The 19,105-nt window shown below is 37.9% G+C and overlaps 1 protein-coding gene across 6 annotated transcripts in view; it reads right to left on the bottom strand.

The window, feature by feature from the left end:
- Positions 1 to 19,105, bottom strand: part of sdk2b (sidekick cell adhesion molecule 2b) — a 436,106-nt gene that overhangs the window by 37,446 nt on the left and 379,555 nt on the right. For all 6 annotated transcript variants that reach the window (XM_052112358.1, XM_052112359.1, XM_052112360.1 and 3 more), the window contains exons 15-34: positions 18,309 to 18,456; positions 17,756 to 17,896; positions 16,784 to 16,965; positions 16,310 to 16,425; positions 13,682 to 13,877; positions 12,523 to 12,621; positions 11,911 to 12,102; positions 9,576 to 9,697; positions 9,370 to 9,479; positions 8,975 to 9,125; positions 8,623 to 8,860; positions 7,485 to 7,600; positions 7,119 to 7,308; positions 6,757 to 6,855; positions 4,444 to 4,638; positions 3,575 to 3,776; positions 3,245 to 3,348; positions 2,209 to 2,279; positions 695 to 830; positions 524 to 580 (exon numbers count right to left, since the gene is read on the bottom strand). In XM_052112358.1, the coding sequence (XP_051968318.1) occupies positions 524 to 580; positions 695 to 830; positions 2,209 to 2,279; positions 3,245 to 3,348; positions 3,575 to 3,776; positions 4,444 to 4,638; positions 6,757 to 6,855; positions 7,119 to 7,308; positions 7,485 to 7,600; positions 8,623 to 8,860; positions 8,975 to 9,125; positions 9,370 to 9,479; positions 9,576 to 9,697; positions 11,911 to 12,102; positions 12,523 to 12,621; positions 13,682 to 13,877; positions 16,310 to 16,425; positions 16,784 to 16,965; positions 17,756 to 17,896; positions 18,309 to 18,456 (2,865 nt within the window). The remainder of the gene's footprint in view (positions 1 to 523; positions 581 to 694; positions 831 to 2,208; positions 2,280 to 3,244; positions 3,349 to 3,574; positions 3,777 to 4,443; positions 4,639 to 6,756; positions 6,856 to 7,118; positions 7,309 to 7,484; positions 7,601 to 8,622; positions 8,861 to 8,974; positions 9,126 to 9,369; positions 9,480 to 9,575; positions 9,698 to 11,910; positions 12,103 to 12,522; positions 12,622 to 13,681; positions 13,878 to 16,309; positions 16,426 to 16,783; positions 16,966 to 17,755; positions 17,897 to 18,308; positions 18,457 to 19,105) is intronic.

Raw genomic sequence — 19,105 nt, 5'->3', positions numbered from 1 at the left:
TAATACTTAAAACTAAAAATGACAAAAAAGTGATGTTCTTCATATTAGATTTTCTCCTAGGGCCAGTGGACCATCTTTCTTTCATTAGCCTTGACTCAGTCTTTGACTGAGAACTGTGTTGGCTTGAAGCCGGAGTAAAAAGAAAAGATCTGGTTATCTTCATCTGAAATTTCAAGCTGGTCAGTCGTCCACAGCTAACAGAAACCAGACACAACCAGACCAGTCTTAAATTCGTTACCACTCAGTCTGCTCAGCCTCAAACTCATGAAGTGAGAACAGCCTCACAGATAGCAGATAATATTCAAAACAAGGCCGCATGGAGACTGCATATTTTCAACTCTTACGGTAAGTAAAGCTTTGCTTGTATTGCATAATACAGATTCATCAATCAGTTTTATGGACTGGGAAAAAGAGCCAGAGAATGGGGTTGAAGAGAAGAGAAGAGAAGAGAAGAGAAGAGAAGAGAAGAGAAGAGAAGAGAAGAGAAGAGGTTTGAATATACCAACTAAAGAAAATGACTTACGGTCCAGTTCATACTGAGTGAGGGAGGATTCGCTGAGGTTCCGTATGCTGTAGGGAGCTTAAGAAGAGAGGAATAGGTGGAAATCGATGAAGAATGGCAGAGAATATATTTATTTATTTATTTATTTATTTTTTGTATATACAGTACTGTAAACTGTATCTGTATGCTTACAGGTGAGTTCTGCCCAGCCGGTTGAAGCGCCATTGATAGTGTGAACGCTATAACTTCGGAGCCTGTCGTAAAGCAGCTCCCGATATCGGATTCGGAATCCCAGAAGAATTCCATTAATCTTATCCTCAGGAGGTGGCTGAGGACGACATGTAAAAGACCAAGCAAATATCATCACAAGATAATCAACATTGTCATAAAGTGTCTGTGTGATTTGTGGGTGGGGTTGAATAACGCTTGGCAACCACAGGTAATCTGTAATCGGATGTTGTGTAAACACAGCACACACAATTTTGTCAACTCAGGATTTGAAAACCCCCAGATGTATGTTGCTAAAAGCTGATGGCAAGACATCTTTCATGCATTGCTTTGGATGAATTCAAGGAAAAACCAGATCAAACCAATAAACTAGACTTGAATAGGTGAATTCTAAGCTCAAGTTTAACGATCATTCAAGCAAATTCCCCCTAGTAAAGCATGAATGAACTGGTTCTGGGGGAGAAACATATTTACTCACACTTTCTCCTCCTCAATGAATAAGGACATGAACCAAAGTTTGCTTCCTGAGGCTTTTCAAACCTGCCATCTTTGAAAAGGTAATTCAGGGGTAACTTTAATAGCATGTGTTTAACACACATACCATGCCGCCCTGCTTTGTAATTACAAGTCATTGAAGGATAGGTATGCCTGGTGGGTCATATGAAACAGAAGACCCTTTCCATGAATAGGGTACACTTTGGTATACTTTTACTTTTTTTATACATTAGAGTAGAGGTATACATCCTATGTTTTTAGTTTTAATAACTATTAGGGTGCATTAGATAGACGACTGTTATGATATACACTACTGTGCAAACGTTTTAGGCACTAGTGTTGCAGTGCTCCCTGTTCTTCTATTCTATTCTATTTGCAAAAAACATTGACACACTAAAGCGGAAGATATAAAAAACATCATAAGACAAATGTTTGTGTAAAATATCTTATGTGCCTAAGACTTTTGCACTCGTATCAGTAACCTTACAAAAGCTGTTTTATTCTACATGGCGATGGTCCCCTCATCGGGGCTGCCATGTATGGATCACTTGACCAGCCAAAATCTACTCCCTTAATATCAGCAACCATCCTGTTATTGGACACTTTCACTCTTGGATTAAATTAATCATGGCTGACTGTGAACAGTTATTTTCTCCAAGAGCATTTTAAACAGAAAACTATTGTTTTTGAATGATGCTGCTTCCATATCACTAGGTATCAGTGTAACTCAAAGACAATATCCATAAGAAATACTGTTTGTGTACTTTAAGACATGTCCCAATTTTCATTGACAGGGTTGCAAAAATGGTAAACCTCACATAAAATGAATACAACATAAAACATCTCATTTAATATTCAGTTTGACCTCCACAAGCTGACAATCAACATTTTCTGATGGTTTCAAATGCCATTTTCAAAGCGGTTCATTTTCGAAATGGTATGGAAAGTACCATAAACAAAGTAGAACCACCCCCCCACCTTACCTGCCAGCAAATCAGAACAGAGGTTGTGGTGTGTGGTGTGACAGTGAGGATGGTTGGAGCTTCATCTGGGGCTGTAGAGAGAGAAGTAAATGGAGAGACATTAATAGATTCCCCATGAATCTAATTCCATTTCAAGCACATCAGCAGCAATGTCTTACGCTACATAAACACTCAAAGTGTGTCAGAGGACCGCATTGTTAAACAAGCCAATCCTGTCTTACAGTCTGACAAATGGTCGTGGGTTTTTAACAGGCATTATGCACAAGCCTGTCTCACTTCAATGAAGTTGCTTAGGTATAATTTAGTCTCGTAGCAACCAGTGATTCTATATTACCTAATTTACACTACTGCCTCCAGCAATGACATCATAGCTGGAACACAATAGCATCACCTGTGTTTGCAGTAAAAGCTTGGCTGCTATCTTGTAATAGGCTCTTGTAATAGGCTCTTGTAATAGGCTTCAGGCAGAATAGTGTCTGTGTGTGAAGCATAATGGTCAATTCATGTGATGCAGATTACATTCAGAATGACTCTGCTATATGGTGTGTGTTTGTGTGCGAATGTGTATGGAAAGGATGAAAAAACCTAATACACTTTCACCAGACAGAATTTGGTTATAAAATTAGTGCATTAACCTTTTAAGACTGACCATGAGCTCAGACATAGTTAAGCAATGAAATGGTTTATAAATGGTATGTAATTAATAAAAGTAAATAGCTATAAATAACTTTTACAACTGAAATCCCACCAATCAGGGAAGTCACTGTTGCCATAGAAAACTGTGGCACAGAAGCCACAGAGTAGAAACCGCCCACTCCCATGAGGTAATATGATTGATGTAATCGAGTGGTTCACCCTACACTCTCAAACTACTTCCACATTTGTATATACCTGAATATTTTCTCAACATTCATGCATATAATCAACGATTATACAAAGCTTACTTAAAATCAATGTCAAGAGTTTTACATTTAACCTTTAGTTTTGATGCAGTTTCACTTACATAGCTAGCATGTTTCTGTAAAAACGTTCTTACCATCCTGTAAAGTAGTGATGGCTTCACTCTCTTCACTGTAGTCACTGTCTCCAATATCATTCGTAGCTTTCACTCTAAACTGATAGGAGGTGAATGGCTTCAGTCTGAAATGAAATCATACACCCACAAGTCAAGACAAAAGATGCAGCTCAGAATTTGATTTGCTAATTGTCTCAATAAGTGATGTAAAAAGTGCTATACAAATAATATTACACTGAATCAAATACTCTGTTTGTTTGATGCTTTAGAACTGTGTCCTTATGCATGAATGAATTTGAATTCAAATCACAAAAAACCTTCCTGCCAAAGCCTTTAATGTGACTGTTGTACCTGTCTACGATGTAGGAACTGGACTCATGGCTAACAGATGCAGAATGGACCGTCCAGTTCTTCTGAGGCAGCTCTCTGACTTGAACGGTGTAGTACCGTACAGGTGATAAACCATCGCTGCCTGGTTCCCATGACAGCAGCACACTGCGTGCCTGTACGTTTTCCTGGGGCACCGTGGGATGGCTGGTGGGCTGAGGACGAGCTGGGGGTCAGAAGTCAAGCATAAACACAAAATTGTTTTCAAAGGTCATATATTATGTTGTATGCACAGTGAGTAACTACACTTATATTAGTTACAATATATTTTTATTGTCCATTTAAAGAGCTGAAATGTTAATAGCTTGTAGAGGAGCTAACTAATTTATCAAATGGGCTTTATTAAATAGCTTGACTGTAGTGACTGTTTGAAGCTATATTATTATGCATGGACTCATTAAACATAAATTCACTGAACACATATAATCCAGCAACACAATGAGTGTTTTAAAGAAATGCATGAGAGTCTGATTATGATGTTCTAGTTGAGGAATGTGGCTTCGCTTAAGTGGAAACCAGTGCAGCAAAACTTCCGCCAGACGTCTCATACCACACCAAAGCAGGCCTGGCTGGAGGGGATTCATTTGTTTATGGATCAACATCAGTGGACTGTGAACTTTTCAGTTCATGTGAGACACGGATAAACAAACATACTGTACATTCTGTGTCAAAAGATGTGTCCCCATGACCCATTCCACCAATAAGATCATGGCTGAGGAATCATAATCAGACCTTTGATCATTTAGTTTTCACTTCAAGTCATCCAAGAGCCTGATGCTTAGTTTGGAACTTATCCTGCTCCACTGATAATAAGTTACAGTAACATGCATTACCTCTCTTCTCTGTGGTGACCACCAAAGCCTCCGCTGCTTCTCCCCAGCCCTTGCGTGTCTGCGCTCTGATACGGAACACGTAGACGGATTCTGGTCTCAGTCCAGTGACCGTATACTGCCGTGCACTGGAGTTCAACACGTCAAATGTGGCTGTGTTGCTATTGGTGGAGTTTAGGCGATATGTGATCTGATAAGCTGCAGAGGAAACAAGTAACATCACAGAAATCCAGAAAGCCATGTTAAAAAATTCCTGCGTTGCTAGTCACAGCATACAGTATGTTGTGTTTGGAATGCTGGTATATTGTTGTCCCTAACAGGCTTCCTAACCTGCAAGTCTCCCTTGGTCAATCAGCATTGGTCAACTAGCTTTATTAGAAAGACCATGCTGGTTGACCAACATTGATTGCTGTTCCATCACCACTGGTCTAAGTTTGTCATTTCAGCAGAGGCACTCAAAAAAAGTAAAGACATTAACATAATTGAATTTAAGAACATTTTTACATGCAATTTAATCTGGTTAATTCATATTAAAACAGTTTAATTGAGCCAATATAATTTAGTTGGAATAGGTCATATCAATGCAATATATTTGGTTTAACTCTGATTAACTTTGGTTTAACTTATTTTTGTTATGCTGATCCAACTTAAATGTATTCATTTACTAAGGTTTATTTATTTAACTGTTTTATGTTGGTCCAAATTATCATGCCATCCCAGTATGACTTTTTGTCTACTGCAGAACACAAATTAAGAGTTTAGCAAAGAATATCTCAGCTCAGAAGGTCCATACAATGCAAGTGAATGGTGGCCAAATATTTGGAGCTCCAAATATCACATAAAGGCAGCATAAAAGTAAACCATAAGATTCCAGTGGTTTAATCCATGTATTCTAAAGCGATCACATTGGGTTTGGGTGAGAACAGACCAAAATCTGCAGTCTCCTTGGCGATCATGATTTCAAGCTTGATTACACTTTCTCACACATCTAGCGTGCTGCACATGCGTTAAGATCTAGGAAAAGTAATCAAGCTTGAAATCATGATCGTGCCAAGAGACTACAATGGGAAAATTTACAGTGAAAAAGGAGATACATTTTGGTCTGTTCTCACCCAAAACCAATTACATCACTTCATGTATGGGTTACTTTTATGCTGCCTTTATGTGCTTTTGATACTTCAAAAGTTGGTCATTGTTCACTTGCATTGTATGAAAAACCAGGAAAATGAAAATCATATTTCCATTAAAATATCTTTGTTTGTGTTCCGTGGAAGTAAGAAAGTCATACAAGTTTAAGACGAATGAGTAAATGATGGGAGAACAACCATTTTTGGGTGAACTACTTTAAGTGTGAAAGCAATTGGAAAGAGCTGTAGACAAAAATAGCTTAAAATAGCATAACATGTCCCTACTAACTGACAGATATCACTGAAATGGTTGTCTTAAGAAATCACAACTGTTTCTGTGACCCTGGGCTCTGTAAGCAGCAAAACATAATCTGGACACAGTTTTTAGCCAATCAGAAATGTTCTTTTTGTTGTATTGTATTGCATGTATTTTTTGTTGATATAGGGTTGGCTGACATGTCTTTGGAGCTTGGAATTTTTGAGAGAGGGCATGTTGTTGAAATTAACAAAATGCTGGAATTTAGCAAAACATCTAAAATCACTTAAAAGAGCTTTTAAGGAGGATTCTGGGTTCAACACAAGTTTTGCTCAACTGAGAGCATTTGGGGCAAAAGTCTAGGTTACAGTGAGGCATATAGAATGGATGTGAATGGAGGAAAATCTGTAAATGTCAAAATTCTCACTATTTCAAAAGTATAGCCACAATACATACACAAAATGTGTATGAACATGAGTATAGTGTGAACAATTGCATGCTAATCTTTTATGTTACATCCAATTTTACAACTTTGTTGCCATGACAATGTAATGTCAGCAAACCCTATAATGACTGTAAAAAGGACAATTTAAACAACTTTACAGCTCAAAATTAATGTAAGTGCATTTATAAAACTACAAGCTTCACATTTTTGCTTTAAAATTCTCCAATAATTGGCCCCATTCACTTCCATTGTAAGTGCCTCACTGTAACCTCAATTTGTTCTTCTTTTTTTTAAAGAAAAGGACCGACGATTTGATATTCTGCACATATATCATTCATTAAACACTACAATATTCAGTGAAGAGCTTGAACTCATCATGTTAAAAGCAGGGCATTCAGAAGACACATATTTATATATAAACACAAACAGATATGCACACATATTTAAATACACAATCACATGACAAACAAGCAAACAAACTTTTGTACCCAGTATGATGCCATTAGGCTGAGAGGGTGGCTGCCAGATGAGTCTGACTGAAGTGGTGCGGACTTCAGGAAATAGAATGACCACGGGTGGCCCGGGCACTAAAAAAGGACATAAAACATTGTTTTATTCTACAATTTTGCTTTGTATGTTCTTCAAAGTCAGTCTTAAGTGAATCTACATATACTGTTTGATTATGTTCAACTCTTTGATTGGAAGATGTTCACCAAGGTCTAAAGGCATAACTTGAAACTTGAAATGTTCTGATATTAAGATTATGCACTTTTTACAAACAATATCACACGTTTGATAATCGTCTAATGTTAAATTGTTGTCTCTGTATGCAATGTACTACTATGCCCACCGTCATCTAGGGTGCGCTCCAGAATTGGAGGGGAGCTGGGTCGGCCGTCTCCAATGCGGGTATATGCTAAGACCTGGATTTCATACAGAACATACTTCCCCAGTCCAGCCAGCTGAACACTGTGGCTGGCATTACCTTCCACCGTCCAGAACTGCAGAGGAGAATCTGAGTCCTTCTCCTTATACACCACCTGAAAGGAAGAAAGAGATGGAGAGAGAGAGAGAGAGAGAGAGAGAGAGAGAGAGGGATACTGTAGTTATTGTAGTAACGTCCACAATGATACATTTTGTTTGAAAACACATTGATTTTACACCTATCTTCCATATTGGAAAAGCATTTTTCTTGTCTGATTAGGATCTCACAGACCTTATAGCCCAGGATGAGTCCATTTCTGTCAGGTTCGGGAACTTCAAACCAGCGGACCAGAATGCTGCTGGAAGTGGTGGCGAATGCAGAGACATTTGTGGGACCACAGGAGGGGACTGCATTGAAAAAGATGAAGAGCAAATTGGTTTAAACAGAACAATGCTCTGGTTGAATGGATGTATTTTTAAATAATCCTTTCTGGAAATATCTATGCATTCCAAATGAACATGGGTGATGTCACAAATTTGCTTATTTTATTAGTGATCTACAAATAGTGCTAAATACTGAAGATTTCTTCAGATTCTGTATATTTATTTTAAATCATGACGTTACATTTTCATCATGTTTATTTCCAAGTTTAATTTAGATTTTGAATCTCAGATTTTCAATGTTGACTTTTGAACCACACTTTGCTTGTGTTCATGTCTGTGTGCATGAACGTGTATAAGACAGGGGGATTAAGTTTGTACCAATTGCTGGACACATCACAAAGTCAGTGAGGCTTGGAAGACACCCGATTTTGACCATTATTGGGAAAGTAACACAGAGAATCACACTCCGGCACAAATCCCCAGACACCATGTGTAGGATTGCAGTAATTTGATTGGCTGAAATAAAACAGGGGAGTCATGCGTACGCCCCCATGTGTTTCCAATTTCCTCAACACTCATTTATTCCTCCCAAACTCAATTCCCTGAAATCTGGTAACTACAGAGACCAAGCTGTGCGGAAGGAGAGAAACAGGCAAAAGAGGAATGAAAACACTTACCGGTATGTACCCCACACACATACACGTGTGTGCAGATCTTTGCCCATTTAAGTTTCTTTAAACAGGATATCTTGTGCCCACATACAGTGTATACAATTGGATGATATATGGCTTGCACAAGTCAACATATGTGAACAATGCAAATAATTTCAAATTCCATGTAATAAAACTGATCTGACTGACACAAAAATTTGACTGGATAAGCCTCATCTTGAAGCTGTAAAATAGCCGATATACAGTATGCACACATCAATACAATCCTACATTATTGTGGCAATCATTAGTTCATAGAAAGATGTTTAATTTTTACATTGACTGGCAACCAATTAATTGTTTTATTGTTACTCATGAAGCCTGATTTCTTCTTACCAGACTCTCGGGTTCTACCCCTTACGGGCTGACTCCAGGGTCCCGCTCCGATGCCGTTGATGGCCTGAACTCTGACCTCATATTCCATCCACTCCTCCAAGTCCTCGATGGTGAACTCTCTCTCCAAGCGGTCTGCGATGACATGCAGAAGGGCTTTGGACTGAGCTCCAGTCCTGCTGTACTGTACACGGTAGCCCACCGAATCTTGGTTCCCATTATACTCCCATTCGGGAAGAGGCTGTCAGACAGCAGAAAAAGAGTGAGAAGAAGATATAACAGACATAAGAATAGTTATACTGTACATTGGATTGGTGTTTCTGTGCCACATACGTGTCTATTTTCAAGAACATACCACCCATCTAAGCCAAAGGCTGGTCTCGCTGGCCGTCCGCAGGGTTACGTTGGCTGGGGCCATATCAGGAGGAGCCTGCAGGGTCTGGATCTTCCTGGATGGCTGGCTGGGTGGACTGGTGCCGACTATGTTCACTTGACGCATTCGGAACCTGAAAATCCCATCCCACACTTGTCTTAATAATACTGTTACACTGTTACATTTGGTTTGAATGTTTAGCACTGACAATTTGTGATCGGACCACCCGAAACTGATGTTAATACCAGATATAGATTAAAGTTGATAGGACTACACATAAAGAAACTTTGACTATATAGTGCTCCCAGGCCCTCATGAGGCCTTATTTGACAATTAATTCAAGTAATTAAATATTTGGTTAAAAATAGATGTATTACCTATAGAAGGTATATGGGTTGAGGCCTGTGACCTCCAGAGAGCGGGCATCAGGTTCATTGGCACGCTGATGGACTATAACCCAATCCTCGTTCTCTCCCAACACACCGACCTGAGAGCAGAGGGGGGGACAGACTCATTCAAGTGTTCAAGAAAAGATCTAGACAAGAATTTGAAGGTTTCACCCACTGGAAAAAGAGTGACCCACCTGGGCCTCCACCTGCCAGCGAGAAATTGAGGTCTTGCCATCGTATCCTGGCTTGAACTGCAGGGTTACTGAGCGTGGGCCAATGTTTGAGATGGCCAGGTTTGTGGGAGGCCCGGGAAGTTCTGAAGAGAGAGAAAGATAAGTTCTCACTTTTTGTCTAACTTATTCTTGAATATTTATGCATAATACATCCTAAACAGAAGGAATTATTTCCTTTGTTAAAGAGATATGAAAATGTTTATCAGTGTTACTGCGCCCTCTCCAGGTCAGATGTAGTCAGGGTTGGGAGTAAATGAATACATGTAATGGGATTATGTATTTAAAATACAAAATATAAGTAACTGTATTCTACTACAGTTGCAATTTGAATAATTGCTAATTAGAATAAAGTTACATTCAAAAAGTATCTTGATTACAGAAGAGATTACTTTATTGTCATTTGTTTAATTTAATATTTAGTCCTTTCAGATGGAGAACATTTATACATATAAATGATGCGATCCAAAGTGTATTTGAAAAGCGGTGAAACACTTATGATGCTTTACATATACGAGCAGACAGAGAAGTACATTTGAAGTAAGTTTAGATCAGAAGACATAGAAATAAACCTTGTGTAAATTGTCAGTTTACGCTAAGCTAAAATGCTATTTCCAGCCATTTTACATGCACGTATTACCAGGCACGATCAATTGCAAAAATTGTATATTTGATAAACATTTTGTATTGTTGCCCTGTAAAAATATCTAAAAAACTAAAAGATTGATCTTGTTTTAGAAGCAACACTGCATACGATTTTTATGTTTTTCAGAGAATGTATTTTTAACATGTGTATTTTGCCTTACTGTTCTAGCATAGCTTTTATAGTCAAAACAAGTGAAAAAATCTGCCAGTGCTGAAGAAGTAATCCAAAGTATTTAGAATACGTTACTGACCTTTAGTAATCTAACGGAATGCATTACAAATTACATTGTTTGCTAGGGTGTTCTGGGTAGTTGCTAGTGTATTCTGGCTGGTCATTAGAGTGTTGCTATGTGGTCGCTAGTGTCTTCTTGGTGGTTGTTAGCATGTTGCTATGTAATTTATAGGGTGTTCTGGGTAGTTTTCCGGGCATTGGTATACGGTTTCTAGGGGGTTGCTAAACAATTGATAATGAGTTCTGGGAGGAAGTAGAAAGCATCATTAAAAAATGTAAAAGTTGTCACAGTTTTCCCTCAAGTAAAGGTCACTCAGTAACGTTTGCTCATGTCATCTTGGACTTACAGTGACACCTAGTGGTATGGATGCAGCATCATTCAAAATCAATAGTTTGTTTTAAAACACTGTTCACATTCAACCATGATTAATTTAATACAAGTGTCCAATAAGAAGATGGTTACTGAGATTAAGCCAGTAGTTTTCAGCTGGTCTTGCATTTCTAAAAATGGAAACTCCCGTTAGGTCACCCCTGTGCCATGTAGAACAAAACAGCTTTTAGAAGATTACTGATATGATATGAAATCCTCATCTCATGTGAGTGGTCATGATTTTACACAAACGTTTCAAAATTACTATTCATTTCTTTAGGAGTAAAACTTTTTTAATGGGGAAAAATTACAGAGTGCACCTTTAAATGTATAAGAGAGGTATTCTGAAAAAAGGAACAGGAACAATGCTATTAATCATTCCCAGTCACAGATGTTATCCAGCTTTATATCAGAAGATGAAATATGTCTACACTTAAACTCTTTGAGAATGACATGAAAACAGAAAGTCTGCATAACTTTGGCAACCAGGCTAACACAGTGAGACACCATGACCGTAAAGGATTCATATATCTTTCAACGTTAGCATTTGCGTTTGAATGTGTGCAGTTAGTGTATGGTTTGAGTCTGGGAGTCATAGACTGTCTAATGAAGCAATGTAGGAAAAATAGCTGTGTTATGGGAGTCATAATCTTGAACTCTTAGCAACCAGGGCCTCCTGTCAGTTATTCTTCTAATCTGGACTGCATGTGTCTGTGCTGCGTAGTTGTAATAATGAGCATGTGGATGTTTAACTTTATAACACTCTGTAGTGCTTTAAATGGGAGCACTAAAATCAGTGTTGGTCTAAATGTTTGAAAGAGGGAAGTTAAGGAAATATTGTGTATATTTCATTATGTGTGTGCTTTTCCCTCTTTTATTAAAGGGGTGTAATTTTTTCTATGTTTAAATATTTTTTCCTATCCCAGCTTAATATACAGACAATTAAATATAGTTCATTTTAAGTTGATTCCCCTGAAAAGTGTAAAAACAGTGGCTCTGTGGCATTATCAAAAGTTTGCACTGTTTGTTTGAGCATTTGTTTAACCCTTTACCTGGTGGTACACCTGAGGAGATGGTTGAAGAGGATAGTTGACCCTGACCCTTGGAGGTCATTCCAGCCACCTCAATGGTGTATGTGGTGAGTGCTGTCAGTCCAGTAACTCTGTACTCCAGAGTCAGATTAGGCAGGTAGTGTGTGACTCGTGTGTTTGTACGGTTATACTCCTCCCATGATATACGATACCCTAGGAAACAAATATTAATCGTGAGACTAATTATTACAGCATTGCAAATAGTGTATATGATTTTGAGAGAGAGGGCTAGTGATTCAGAAGCTGGGCAGTTAAGGGGACATGTAACAGGATATGACGTGAACCTTCAGGGCTCCTGATATGAATCAATAAAAAATTATAAAGGGTAAATATAAAATGTTTGAATATATTGTCTGTACCATTTTCAAGACCACAAGCCACGTATCGTCTGGAAAATCATGCTTTAGACAGGGTTGTGTCTTTTTGGGAATCAAATGCAAACAATTATATCTTCAATTATATTATTTGCTGGATCAAGGGGGTTGGGGAATGGACCTAATACAATGTCAGATTTCAGGCGATCAAATCAAAGCAGGATGCTGGGGTCAGTCTGTACGGGGCGAAAACTTGTACCTGTCAGTACACCATTCTTCTCATTTGGTTCTCTCCAGCTCACTTTAAGAGAAGTGTCGAGAATCTCAGTGAAGCTCAGGTGTCCGACAGCACCAGGGGCTGAAAACAGAGATCAGACATCAATCAAGCCCTGACAACTCAGATACACTATACCTGGAGACAGACGGTTAGAGGCAGTAACAGAATTTAACTTTTGCATTCTAGGGATAGTTCACCCAAAAATGAAAATTCTCCCATCATTTACTCTCCCTCATTCCATTCCAGATTTGTATGACTTTCTTTCTTCTGCTGAACACAAACAAGATATTTAGAAGAGCATCTCAGCTCTGTAGGTCCTCACAATGCAAGTGAATGGTGAGCAGACCTTTATAGTTTCACAAATCACATACAGGCAGCATAAAAGTAATCAATTTGACTCCAGTTGTTAAATCTATATCTTCAGAAGCAATATAATAGGTGTGGGTGAGAAACAGATACAAATTGAAGACATTTTTTACACTAAATCTCATTTTCACCTTCACTTTTACATCTGAAAGTCACATGTGGTGCCTGTTTCGTTTCACTTTCACATCTGAAAGTGAATGTGAAAGTGGAGATTTAGAGAAAACAAAGGACTTAAATATTCTCACCGACACCTATCATGCCACTTCTGAAGATATTAATTTAACCACTGGAGTTATATGGATTACTTTTATGTTTCCTTTATGTGATATTTGGAGCTACAAATGTCTGGCCACCATTCTCTTGCATTGTATGGACCTACTGAGCTGAGATATTGTTCTAAAAATCTCTATTTGTGTTCTGCAGAAGAAAGGAAGTCATAAACCTCTGGGATGGCATGAGGGCGAGTAAATGATGAGAGAAATTCATCAGGGAACTATCCCTTTAAGGAACAATATCTGCCACCTTGATTTGATTTTCATGTCATGAAGAGTCATTTGATACAAATAAATTGGATGAATTAATTACAGAGACATTTTTGTCCTTTTTGTGGACATTTTTGTCCTTTTTGTGGCATTTTTGCCACTATTCCCCTTTAATTTTTGACCATGGTCAGAGGTTATCTCACATCCTCACTCTGTATAAATATTTGTCTCTTGAGTACAGTATATACATAACATGTAATGTTTAATTGTATGTGTGTATGAACAGCACTCACTGTCTTCATGTGTACGCAGTCTTCTTGAAGGACTGCGTGGTCCATCTCCAGGTGTGGTGAAGCAGAGGACGGAGGTGAAATACTCAGAGAATTTCTTCAGACCAGTGATGTGGCCCACATGCACGCTGTCCTGAAAGTTTGGCCGAACCGTCACTATTGTCGTCTCATCTTCCTTTCCCGGTTCCCATGCCAACAGCTAAAAGAGAGCCAAGGACAGCAATAAATTACCAGTTGAACGCCCAGTTGAAATTGCTTTTGGTGATGCTAAAACACTGAGGGGCATATTTTCTATACAGCTGCACCATTTTAGCGCATGGTATTTTAATGCAAACCCTGCATCTTATTTCCAGTTCGAATGTTGTGCCATGCATGTCTTCATTCAGTATTTGTCATTTTTCCTGGACAAAACACACCTCCTTTCTATTCAAAAGATGCATACATTATTATAGAATGTGGTGTTATTTGCCTGATGCAGTTAACATGGTGCAAATACTGCCCACAGTAAGCCAGCTCTAAACATAATTTTTGTGTACATATTCTAGAGATCATGGCAGCAGTAATTTATCAAATGATAAGCAAATGTTGGGGAAGAGCAATGTTACAGCGTACTTATCCAGATGTATATTGTAGTTGAGTACACTTTCAGCAATTTAAAGAGCCAATTGCCGTGTCTGGATCACAGTTGTGGAGCAATGCTGCACAGTCCCTGTACAGTCTGCCAGATTGTGTTAGTCTATTGCATCCTCCACAGCTTGCTTGGGAATAGCATTCTGCACTAAATTTGTGGGCATGTGTGTGGCATTACCTGATTTACATAATGTCTTTAGTGAGTCAGGTTCCAAACAACACAAACAACGCTATTAGGGTACAGATCATTCTAAGTGAATTCCCCTTGAGAATGACTAAATGGTCACGGATCTTCTACCTTGTCCCTATATACTATTGTGGATTATTGGCATTTCAAACTTTATAGATGCTTGAAATTCTCCTCAGAGGGCACTAAAGAGGGAATGGGAGCCATAAGATTGTTATAAAAGGGAAAGCACCCTTGCCTACAAATATTCCAACCCTGGCTGTTGCAGTGCGGGACTGACGTTAAACCTGCCTAACAAGCCGTTAGGACTAAAGCATCTGGCGGACTGTCTCCATTTTATAACTGTCTTATATTTTTACAGTTTTACAGAGACAGCCAGGTTATAAATAACACAAGTGACAGGCAGATCAATTCTGGACCTCTCAGAAAAACCAAACACACACCAGCAAAGGAGTGAGAGCGGGGAAGCTGAAACAGATTTTTGGCCATCCAAGCATGAAATCTCTTAAACAAGCACTTATAAATTGCTTAGACTAAATGGTTCTGCGTAGAAGTTTTAAGGGTTATACCACTTGAAAACCTTAAAAAGATCATATAGGAGGATCTTTTGCAAGAGTTTGATTAAAAAAAAAACTCTATATGGTTATTTGTAGCCAGGTATTGAAGTTTGTTAAAGGAATAGTCCAGGTTCAATACAAGTTAAGCTCTAGAAGAAAGTTCAAGGCTCATCTTCCGGTCACAGAAAATTAAAAAGCCTTTATTCATTACAAGTTAAGCTCAATTGACAGCATTTGTGTCATAATGTTGATTACCACAAAAATGTATTTCAACTCGTCAACTCGTCCCTCCTTTTCTTTAAAAAAAGCAAAAACGGAAGTTCCAGTGAGGCACTTACAATAAAAGTGAATAGGGACAATTTTTGGAGGGTTTAAACACAGAAATGTGAAGCTTATAATTTTATAAAATCACTTGTATGAATTCTTCTCTTAAAACTCATCTATTATTTGAGCTTTAAAGATGTTTAAATTATAAATTTGACAATCATTTAAAGGTTGTATGGTTTGTTGACACTACATCGTCATGGTAACGAAGTTGCAAAATTGGCTATAACGTTACATAAAAAGGTTAGTAAGTGATTTAATCACACTAAAAATCATGTTAACACATGTTATAGTTATAGTGTTATAGTTATAGTTAACACTATATTTTTGAAACTTTTAGTAACTTTAACGTTCAAAATTTTACCCCATTCACTTCCACTGTATGTGCCTGTAACCCAGATTTTTGCATTTTGTAAAAGAAAAGGAGGGACGAGTCAAAATTAATATTTGTGATAATCATTATTATGTCACAAACGCTGTTGAATGAGCCTAACTTGTATTGAACCCAGAATCCTCATTTAAAGAACTTTTTAGGGGTTCAAATATATATATATATATATATATATATATATATATATATATATATATATATATATATATATATATTATGGGTTTGTTATTTGTTTAATTGCAACAAAGGATATGTCAATTATGTCAATTGAAATAGTTAATATCAATAGATACTTTATCATTCAAATAAACAATAGCCATAATGCATTAAACTTATTATGTATTATTATTTATTTTTCATTACATTTTTGTGTCAAACAGGTTATTTGCTTTTAGAAACTTTTTTGGCAAAGGGTTTTTGAAATCAAATTAAGAGCCCTAGGGATATATATACCACCTAATGAACCTTTTCTCTAAGAGTATAACAATAAAAGCTGCTTTTAATGCATGATCCTCTCAGTAGCTCATCTCATCAGCGTTTACCTTGTAGCCCTGGTTGATTCCGTTGATGAACTGTGGGTTTGGGGCTGTCCAAGTGAACCGGATTGTGGTGGAGTTGATAGGCTCTGCTTTCACATTGCCCGGAGCAATGGTGGGAACTGATTGACAGGTAAAATGGAAAAAGGAAAAACCCGAGACAGAAAAAGATGAGACTTCTTTTTTTGGTAACAGATTCGAGTTGCTAAACCTCAGATAACAGATGGGTTCCTTAGCTCTTCTGTTTTCACAAATAACACATATAGTATCCATGGCACACAGCGCATCTTCATAACAAAGCGACAGCATTAAACAGTGTTAGAAAAAAAAATCAATCATTAACAATTTAAATCGAGGAAAAATGGATGAACAAATGGAAGATTGATTGAATAAACAAATAAATGAACAAACAAACAAATAAAATAACATATGAACAAAAGAATGAACCAATGAATCATCGAATCAATCAGAAACCCTCACCTCCCTGGAGAGTCCACTCTGTAACCTTATGGCAGTAAACGCCCAATCCAGCTCCATTATATGCTGCCACTTCAATCTCATAGTTAGTCCAGATGATGAGATCCTCTAACAGCAGGTTGGTGACATCAGGGTTGGAGATATTTTTATACTGGATATCCACAGGCAGACCAGTCAGACGATACCTGAGATAAGTACAGAGTTATGCTGTTACTGTCAAGGACAGATGCAAAGATTTACCAATCTTAACAGATCAGAGATTTTCCCTCATAGAAAGGAGATAACCCTGTCTTAAGGACTTTTATAACCATCACTAAAATACACTTTGTCATCATTGAAACGGAACAGTCTGTTGGTTTATGTTTGGCAATACCATCTACAAACAATAGATGGCGACAAAGAACCACTCTAGAAATGTCATGTCACACTGTGATCTTTTCCTGAGCTGTACTGAGGTGATGACCATATGTCCTTTACCAAGGTCAGTTATCGTTATGTATGTTTGCAATACCAAAGACGGCCTTCAGCTTTTCTCAATGATGAACATGGATAATATATAAATAAATGAATAAAAATCCAATTTCACTGTCATCACTGACAGCAAAGAAAAAGCCCTGAAGTGCTCAAATCCTGAAGTAGCCTTGAAATAATACAATACAATCAAATGTATCCTCAATGCTCCTGTATGGTTTGACAATTTAGACCAAGTAGAAAAGAGTAATATTGGCATAGGCTTCCCCAGTTATTGCATAAAACATATAGCAAGTTAATATATTGGTGCAGGCGTTAGCAACATATACATAATACATATGTTATGTTATTACACATTTGTTAATATGTTTTTAACATGTTATTAACATGTTATTACATGTAATATGTAAATATCATTTTAAAAGCAATAATATGTTAAAAGATAGTTAAAGGGGGTAAAAGAGAATGAGGTTAGATACCACAGACATGAGTAACAGGTCTCACCGGATGATGTATCCTCTCAAGATGCCATTTTGGTGGCTTTCTGGTGGCGGCTGCCACTGAATCATGATGGACTGGTTGGTACGGCCACTGGCAATGACGTTTTGAGGGGGAGCGCTGGGTGGCTCCTCTGGAAGAGACACCCTGGATGAGAGAAGGTAAAAACTTGTTTCATGCTGTATATCCCGAGTTGAGATTATCTAGGCTAGATACGATTTTTCTTCAAACCTCTGGAGAACCAGAGGGATTTGTGTCCATTCTGGGGGCATTTGCTGAGTGTATCATTTAAGTGTCTAAAAGCTTTCTTTCAATCCAAGGGCTTTGATAACATTGATCCTTGAAAGAGACACAACTCACACATAAACACATCCTAGAATTATACAACTGTACACACAAAGCATGAAGATAAATCCCTATATAGACACAGGCACTCATTTGCCCCATAATGGATGAGGCAATTTTCACATGCTGTGACAGAGTGATAGAGTTATCTTTATGGTCAGACAGGGCAGAGCTATGATTCTTGGCAGGCTTTTGGAACCTGTGATCAGCTCACCGGTCAGTCTCCTTGCTGAACTGGCCTTTGCCAACATCATTGACGGCACACAGGCGGAACTGGTATGAGCGTGCCGGAATCAGACCATTTACTGTTACAGCGTTAGATTCTGGCTCAATGTTTGCCAACAGGACTGTCCAAGGAGCATCTGTGGATAGCAGATGGTGAAGAACAAGCCAAACAAACATAAGCTACAGAGCGTGAAGAACTACATCATTTAAAAAAATTTAAATAAAAAAAAGATTCAGAAAAATGTTATTGTACATAAGAGGACACTTTTAAGATCTTATAATGATAGAAAGTCTTTCTAAGATCATGGATCTTTAAAACATCTATGTACTGGTGCATTAAAGAACCCACAAGGGCATCACCTTTACTATGTTAAAGGGATAGTTCAACCCAAAAAGATTATTATTCACCCTCATGCCATCTCAGATGTGTGTGACTTTCTAACAAACTAGAACACAAACTAATATTTTTAAAAGAATATCGCGGATCTGTAGGTCCATACAATGCAAATGAACGGTGGCCAGAACTCAGAAGGTCCAAAAGGGAAATAAAGGCAGTATAAAATATATTCATAAGTCTCCAGTAGGTAAATCCATGTCTTCAGAAGTAATATGATATATGTGTGTGAGAAACAGAGCAATATTTAAGTCTTTATTTTTACTATAAACCTTTGACCAGCCCCAACCATTAGGTGGCTGAATGTGAACGTGAAATTCACTTCCAGTAAAAAAAAAAAAAAGGACTTAAATATTAATTTGCTCCTTATTCACACCTCTCATATCGCTTCA

The sequence above is a fragment of the Xyrauchen texanus genome, chromosome 40 (assembly GCF_025860055.1).
Source record: "Xyrauchen texanus isolate HMW12.3.18 chromosome 40, RBS_HiC_50CHRs, whole genome shotgun sequence".
In the NCBI taxonomy this organism is placed as follows: Eukaryota; Metazoa; Chordata; class Actinopteri; order Cypriniformes; family Catostomidae; genus Xyrauchen; species Xyrauchen texanus.
This window is presented reverse-complemented; position numbering and strand designations above follow the sequence as displayed.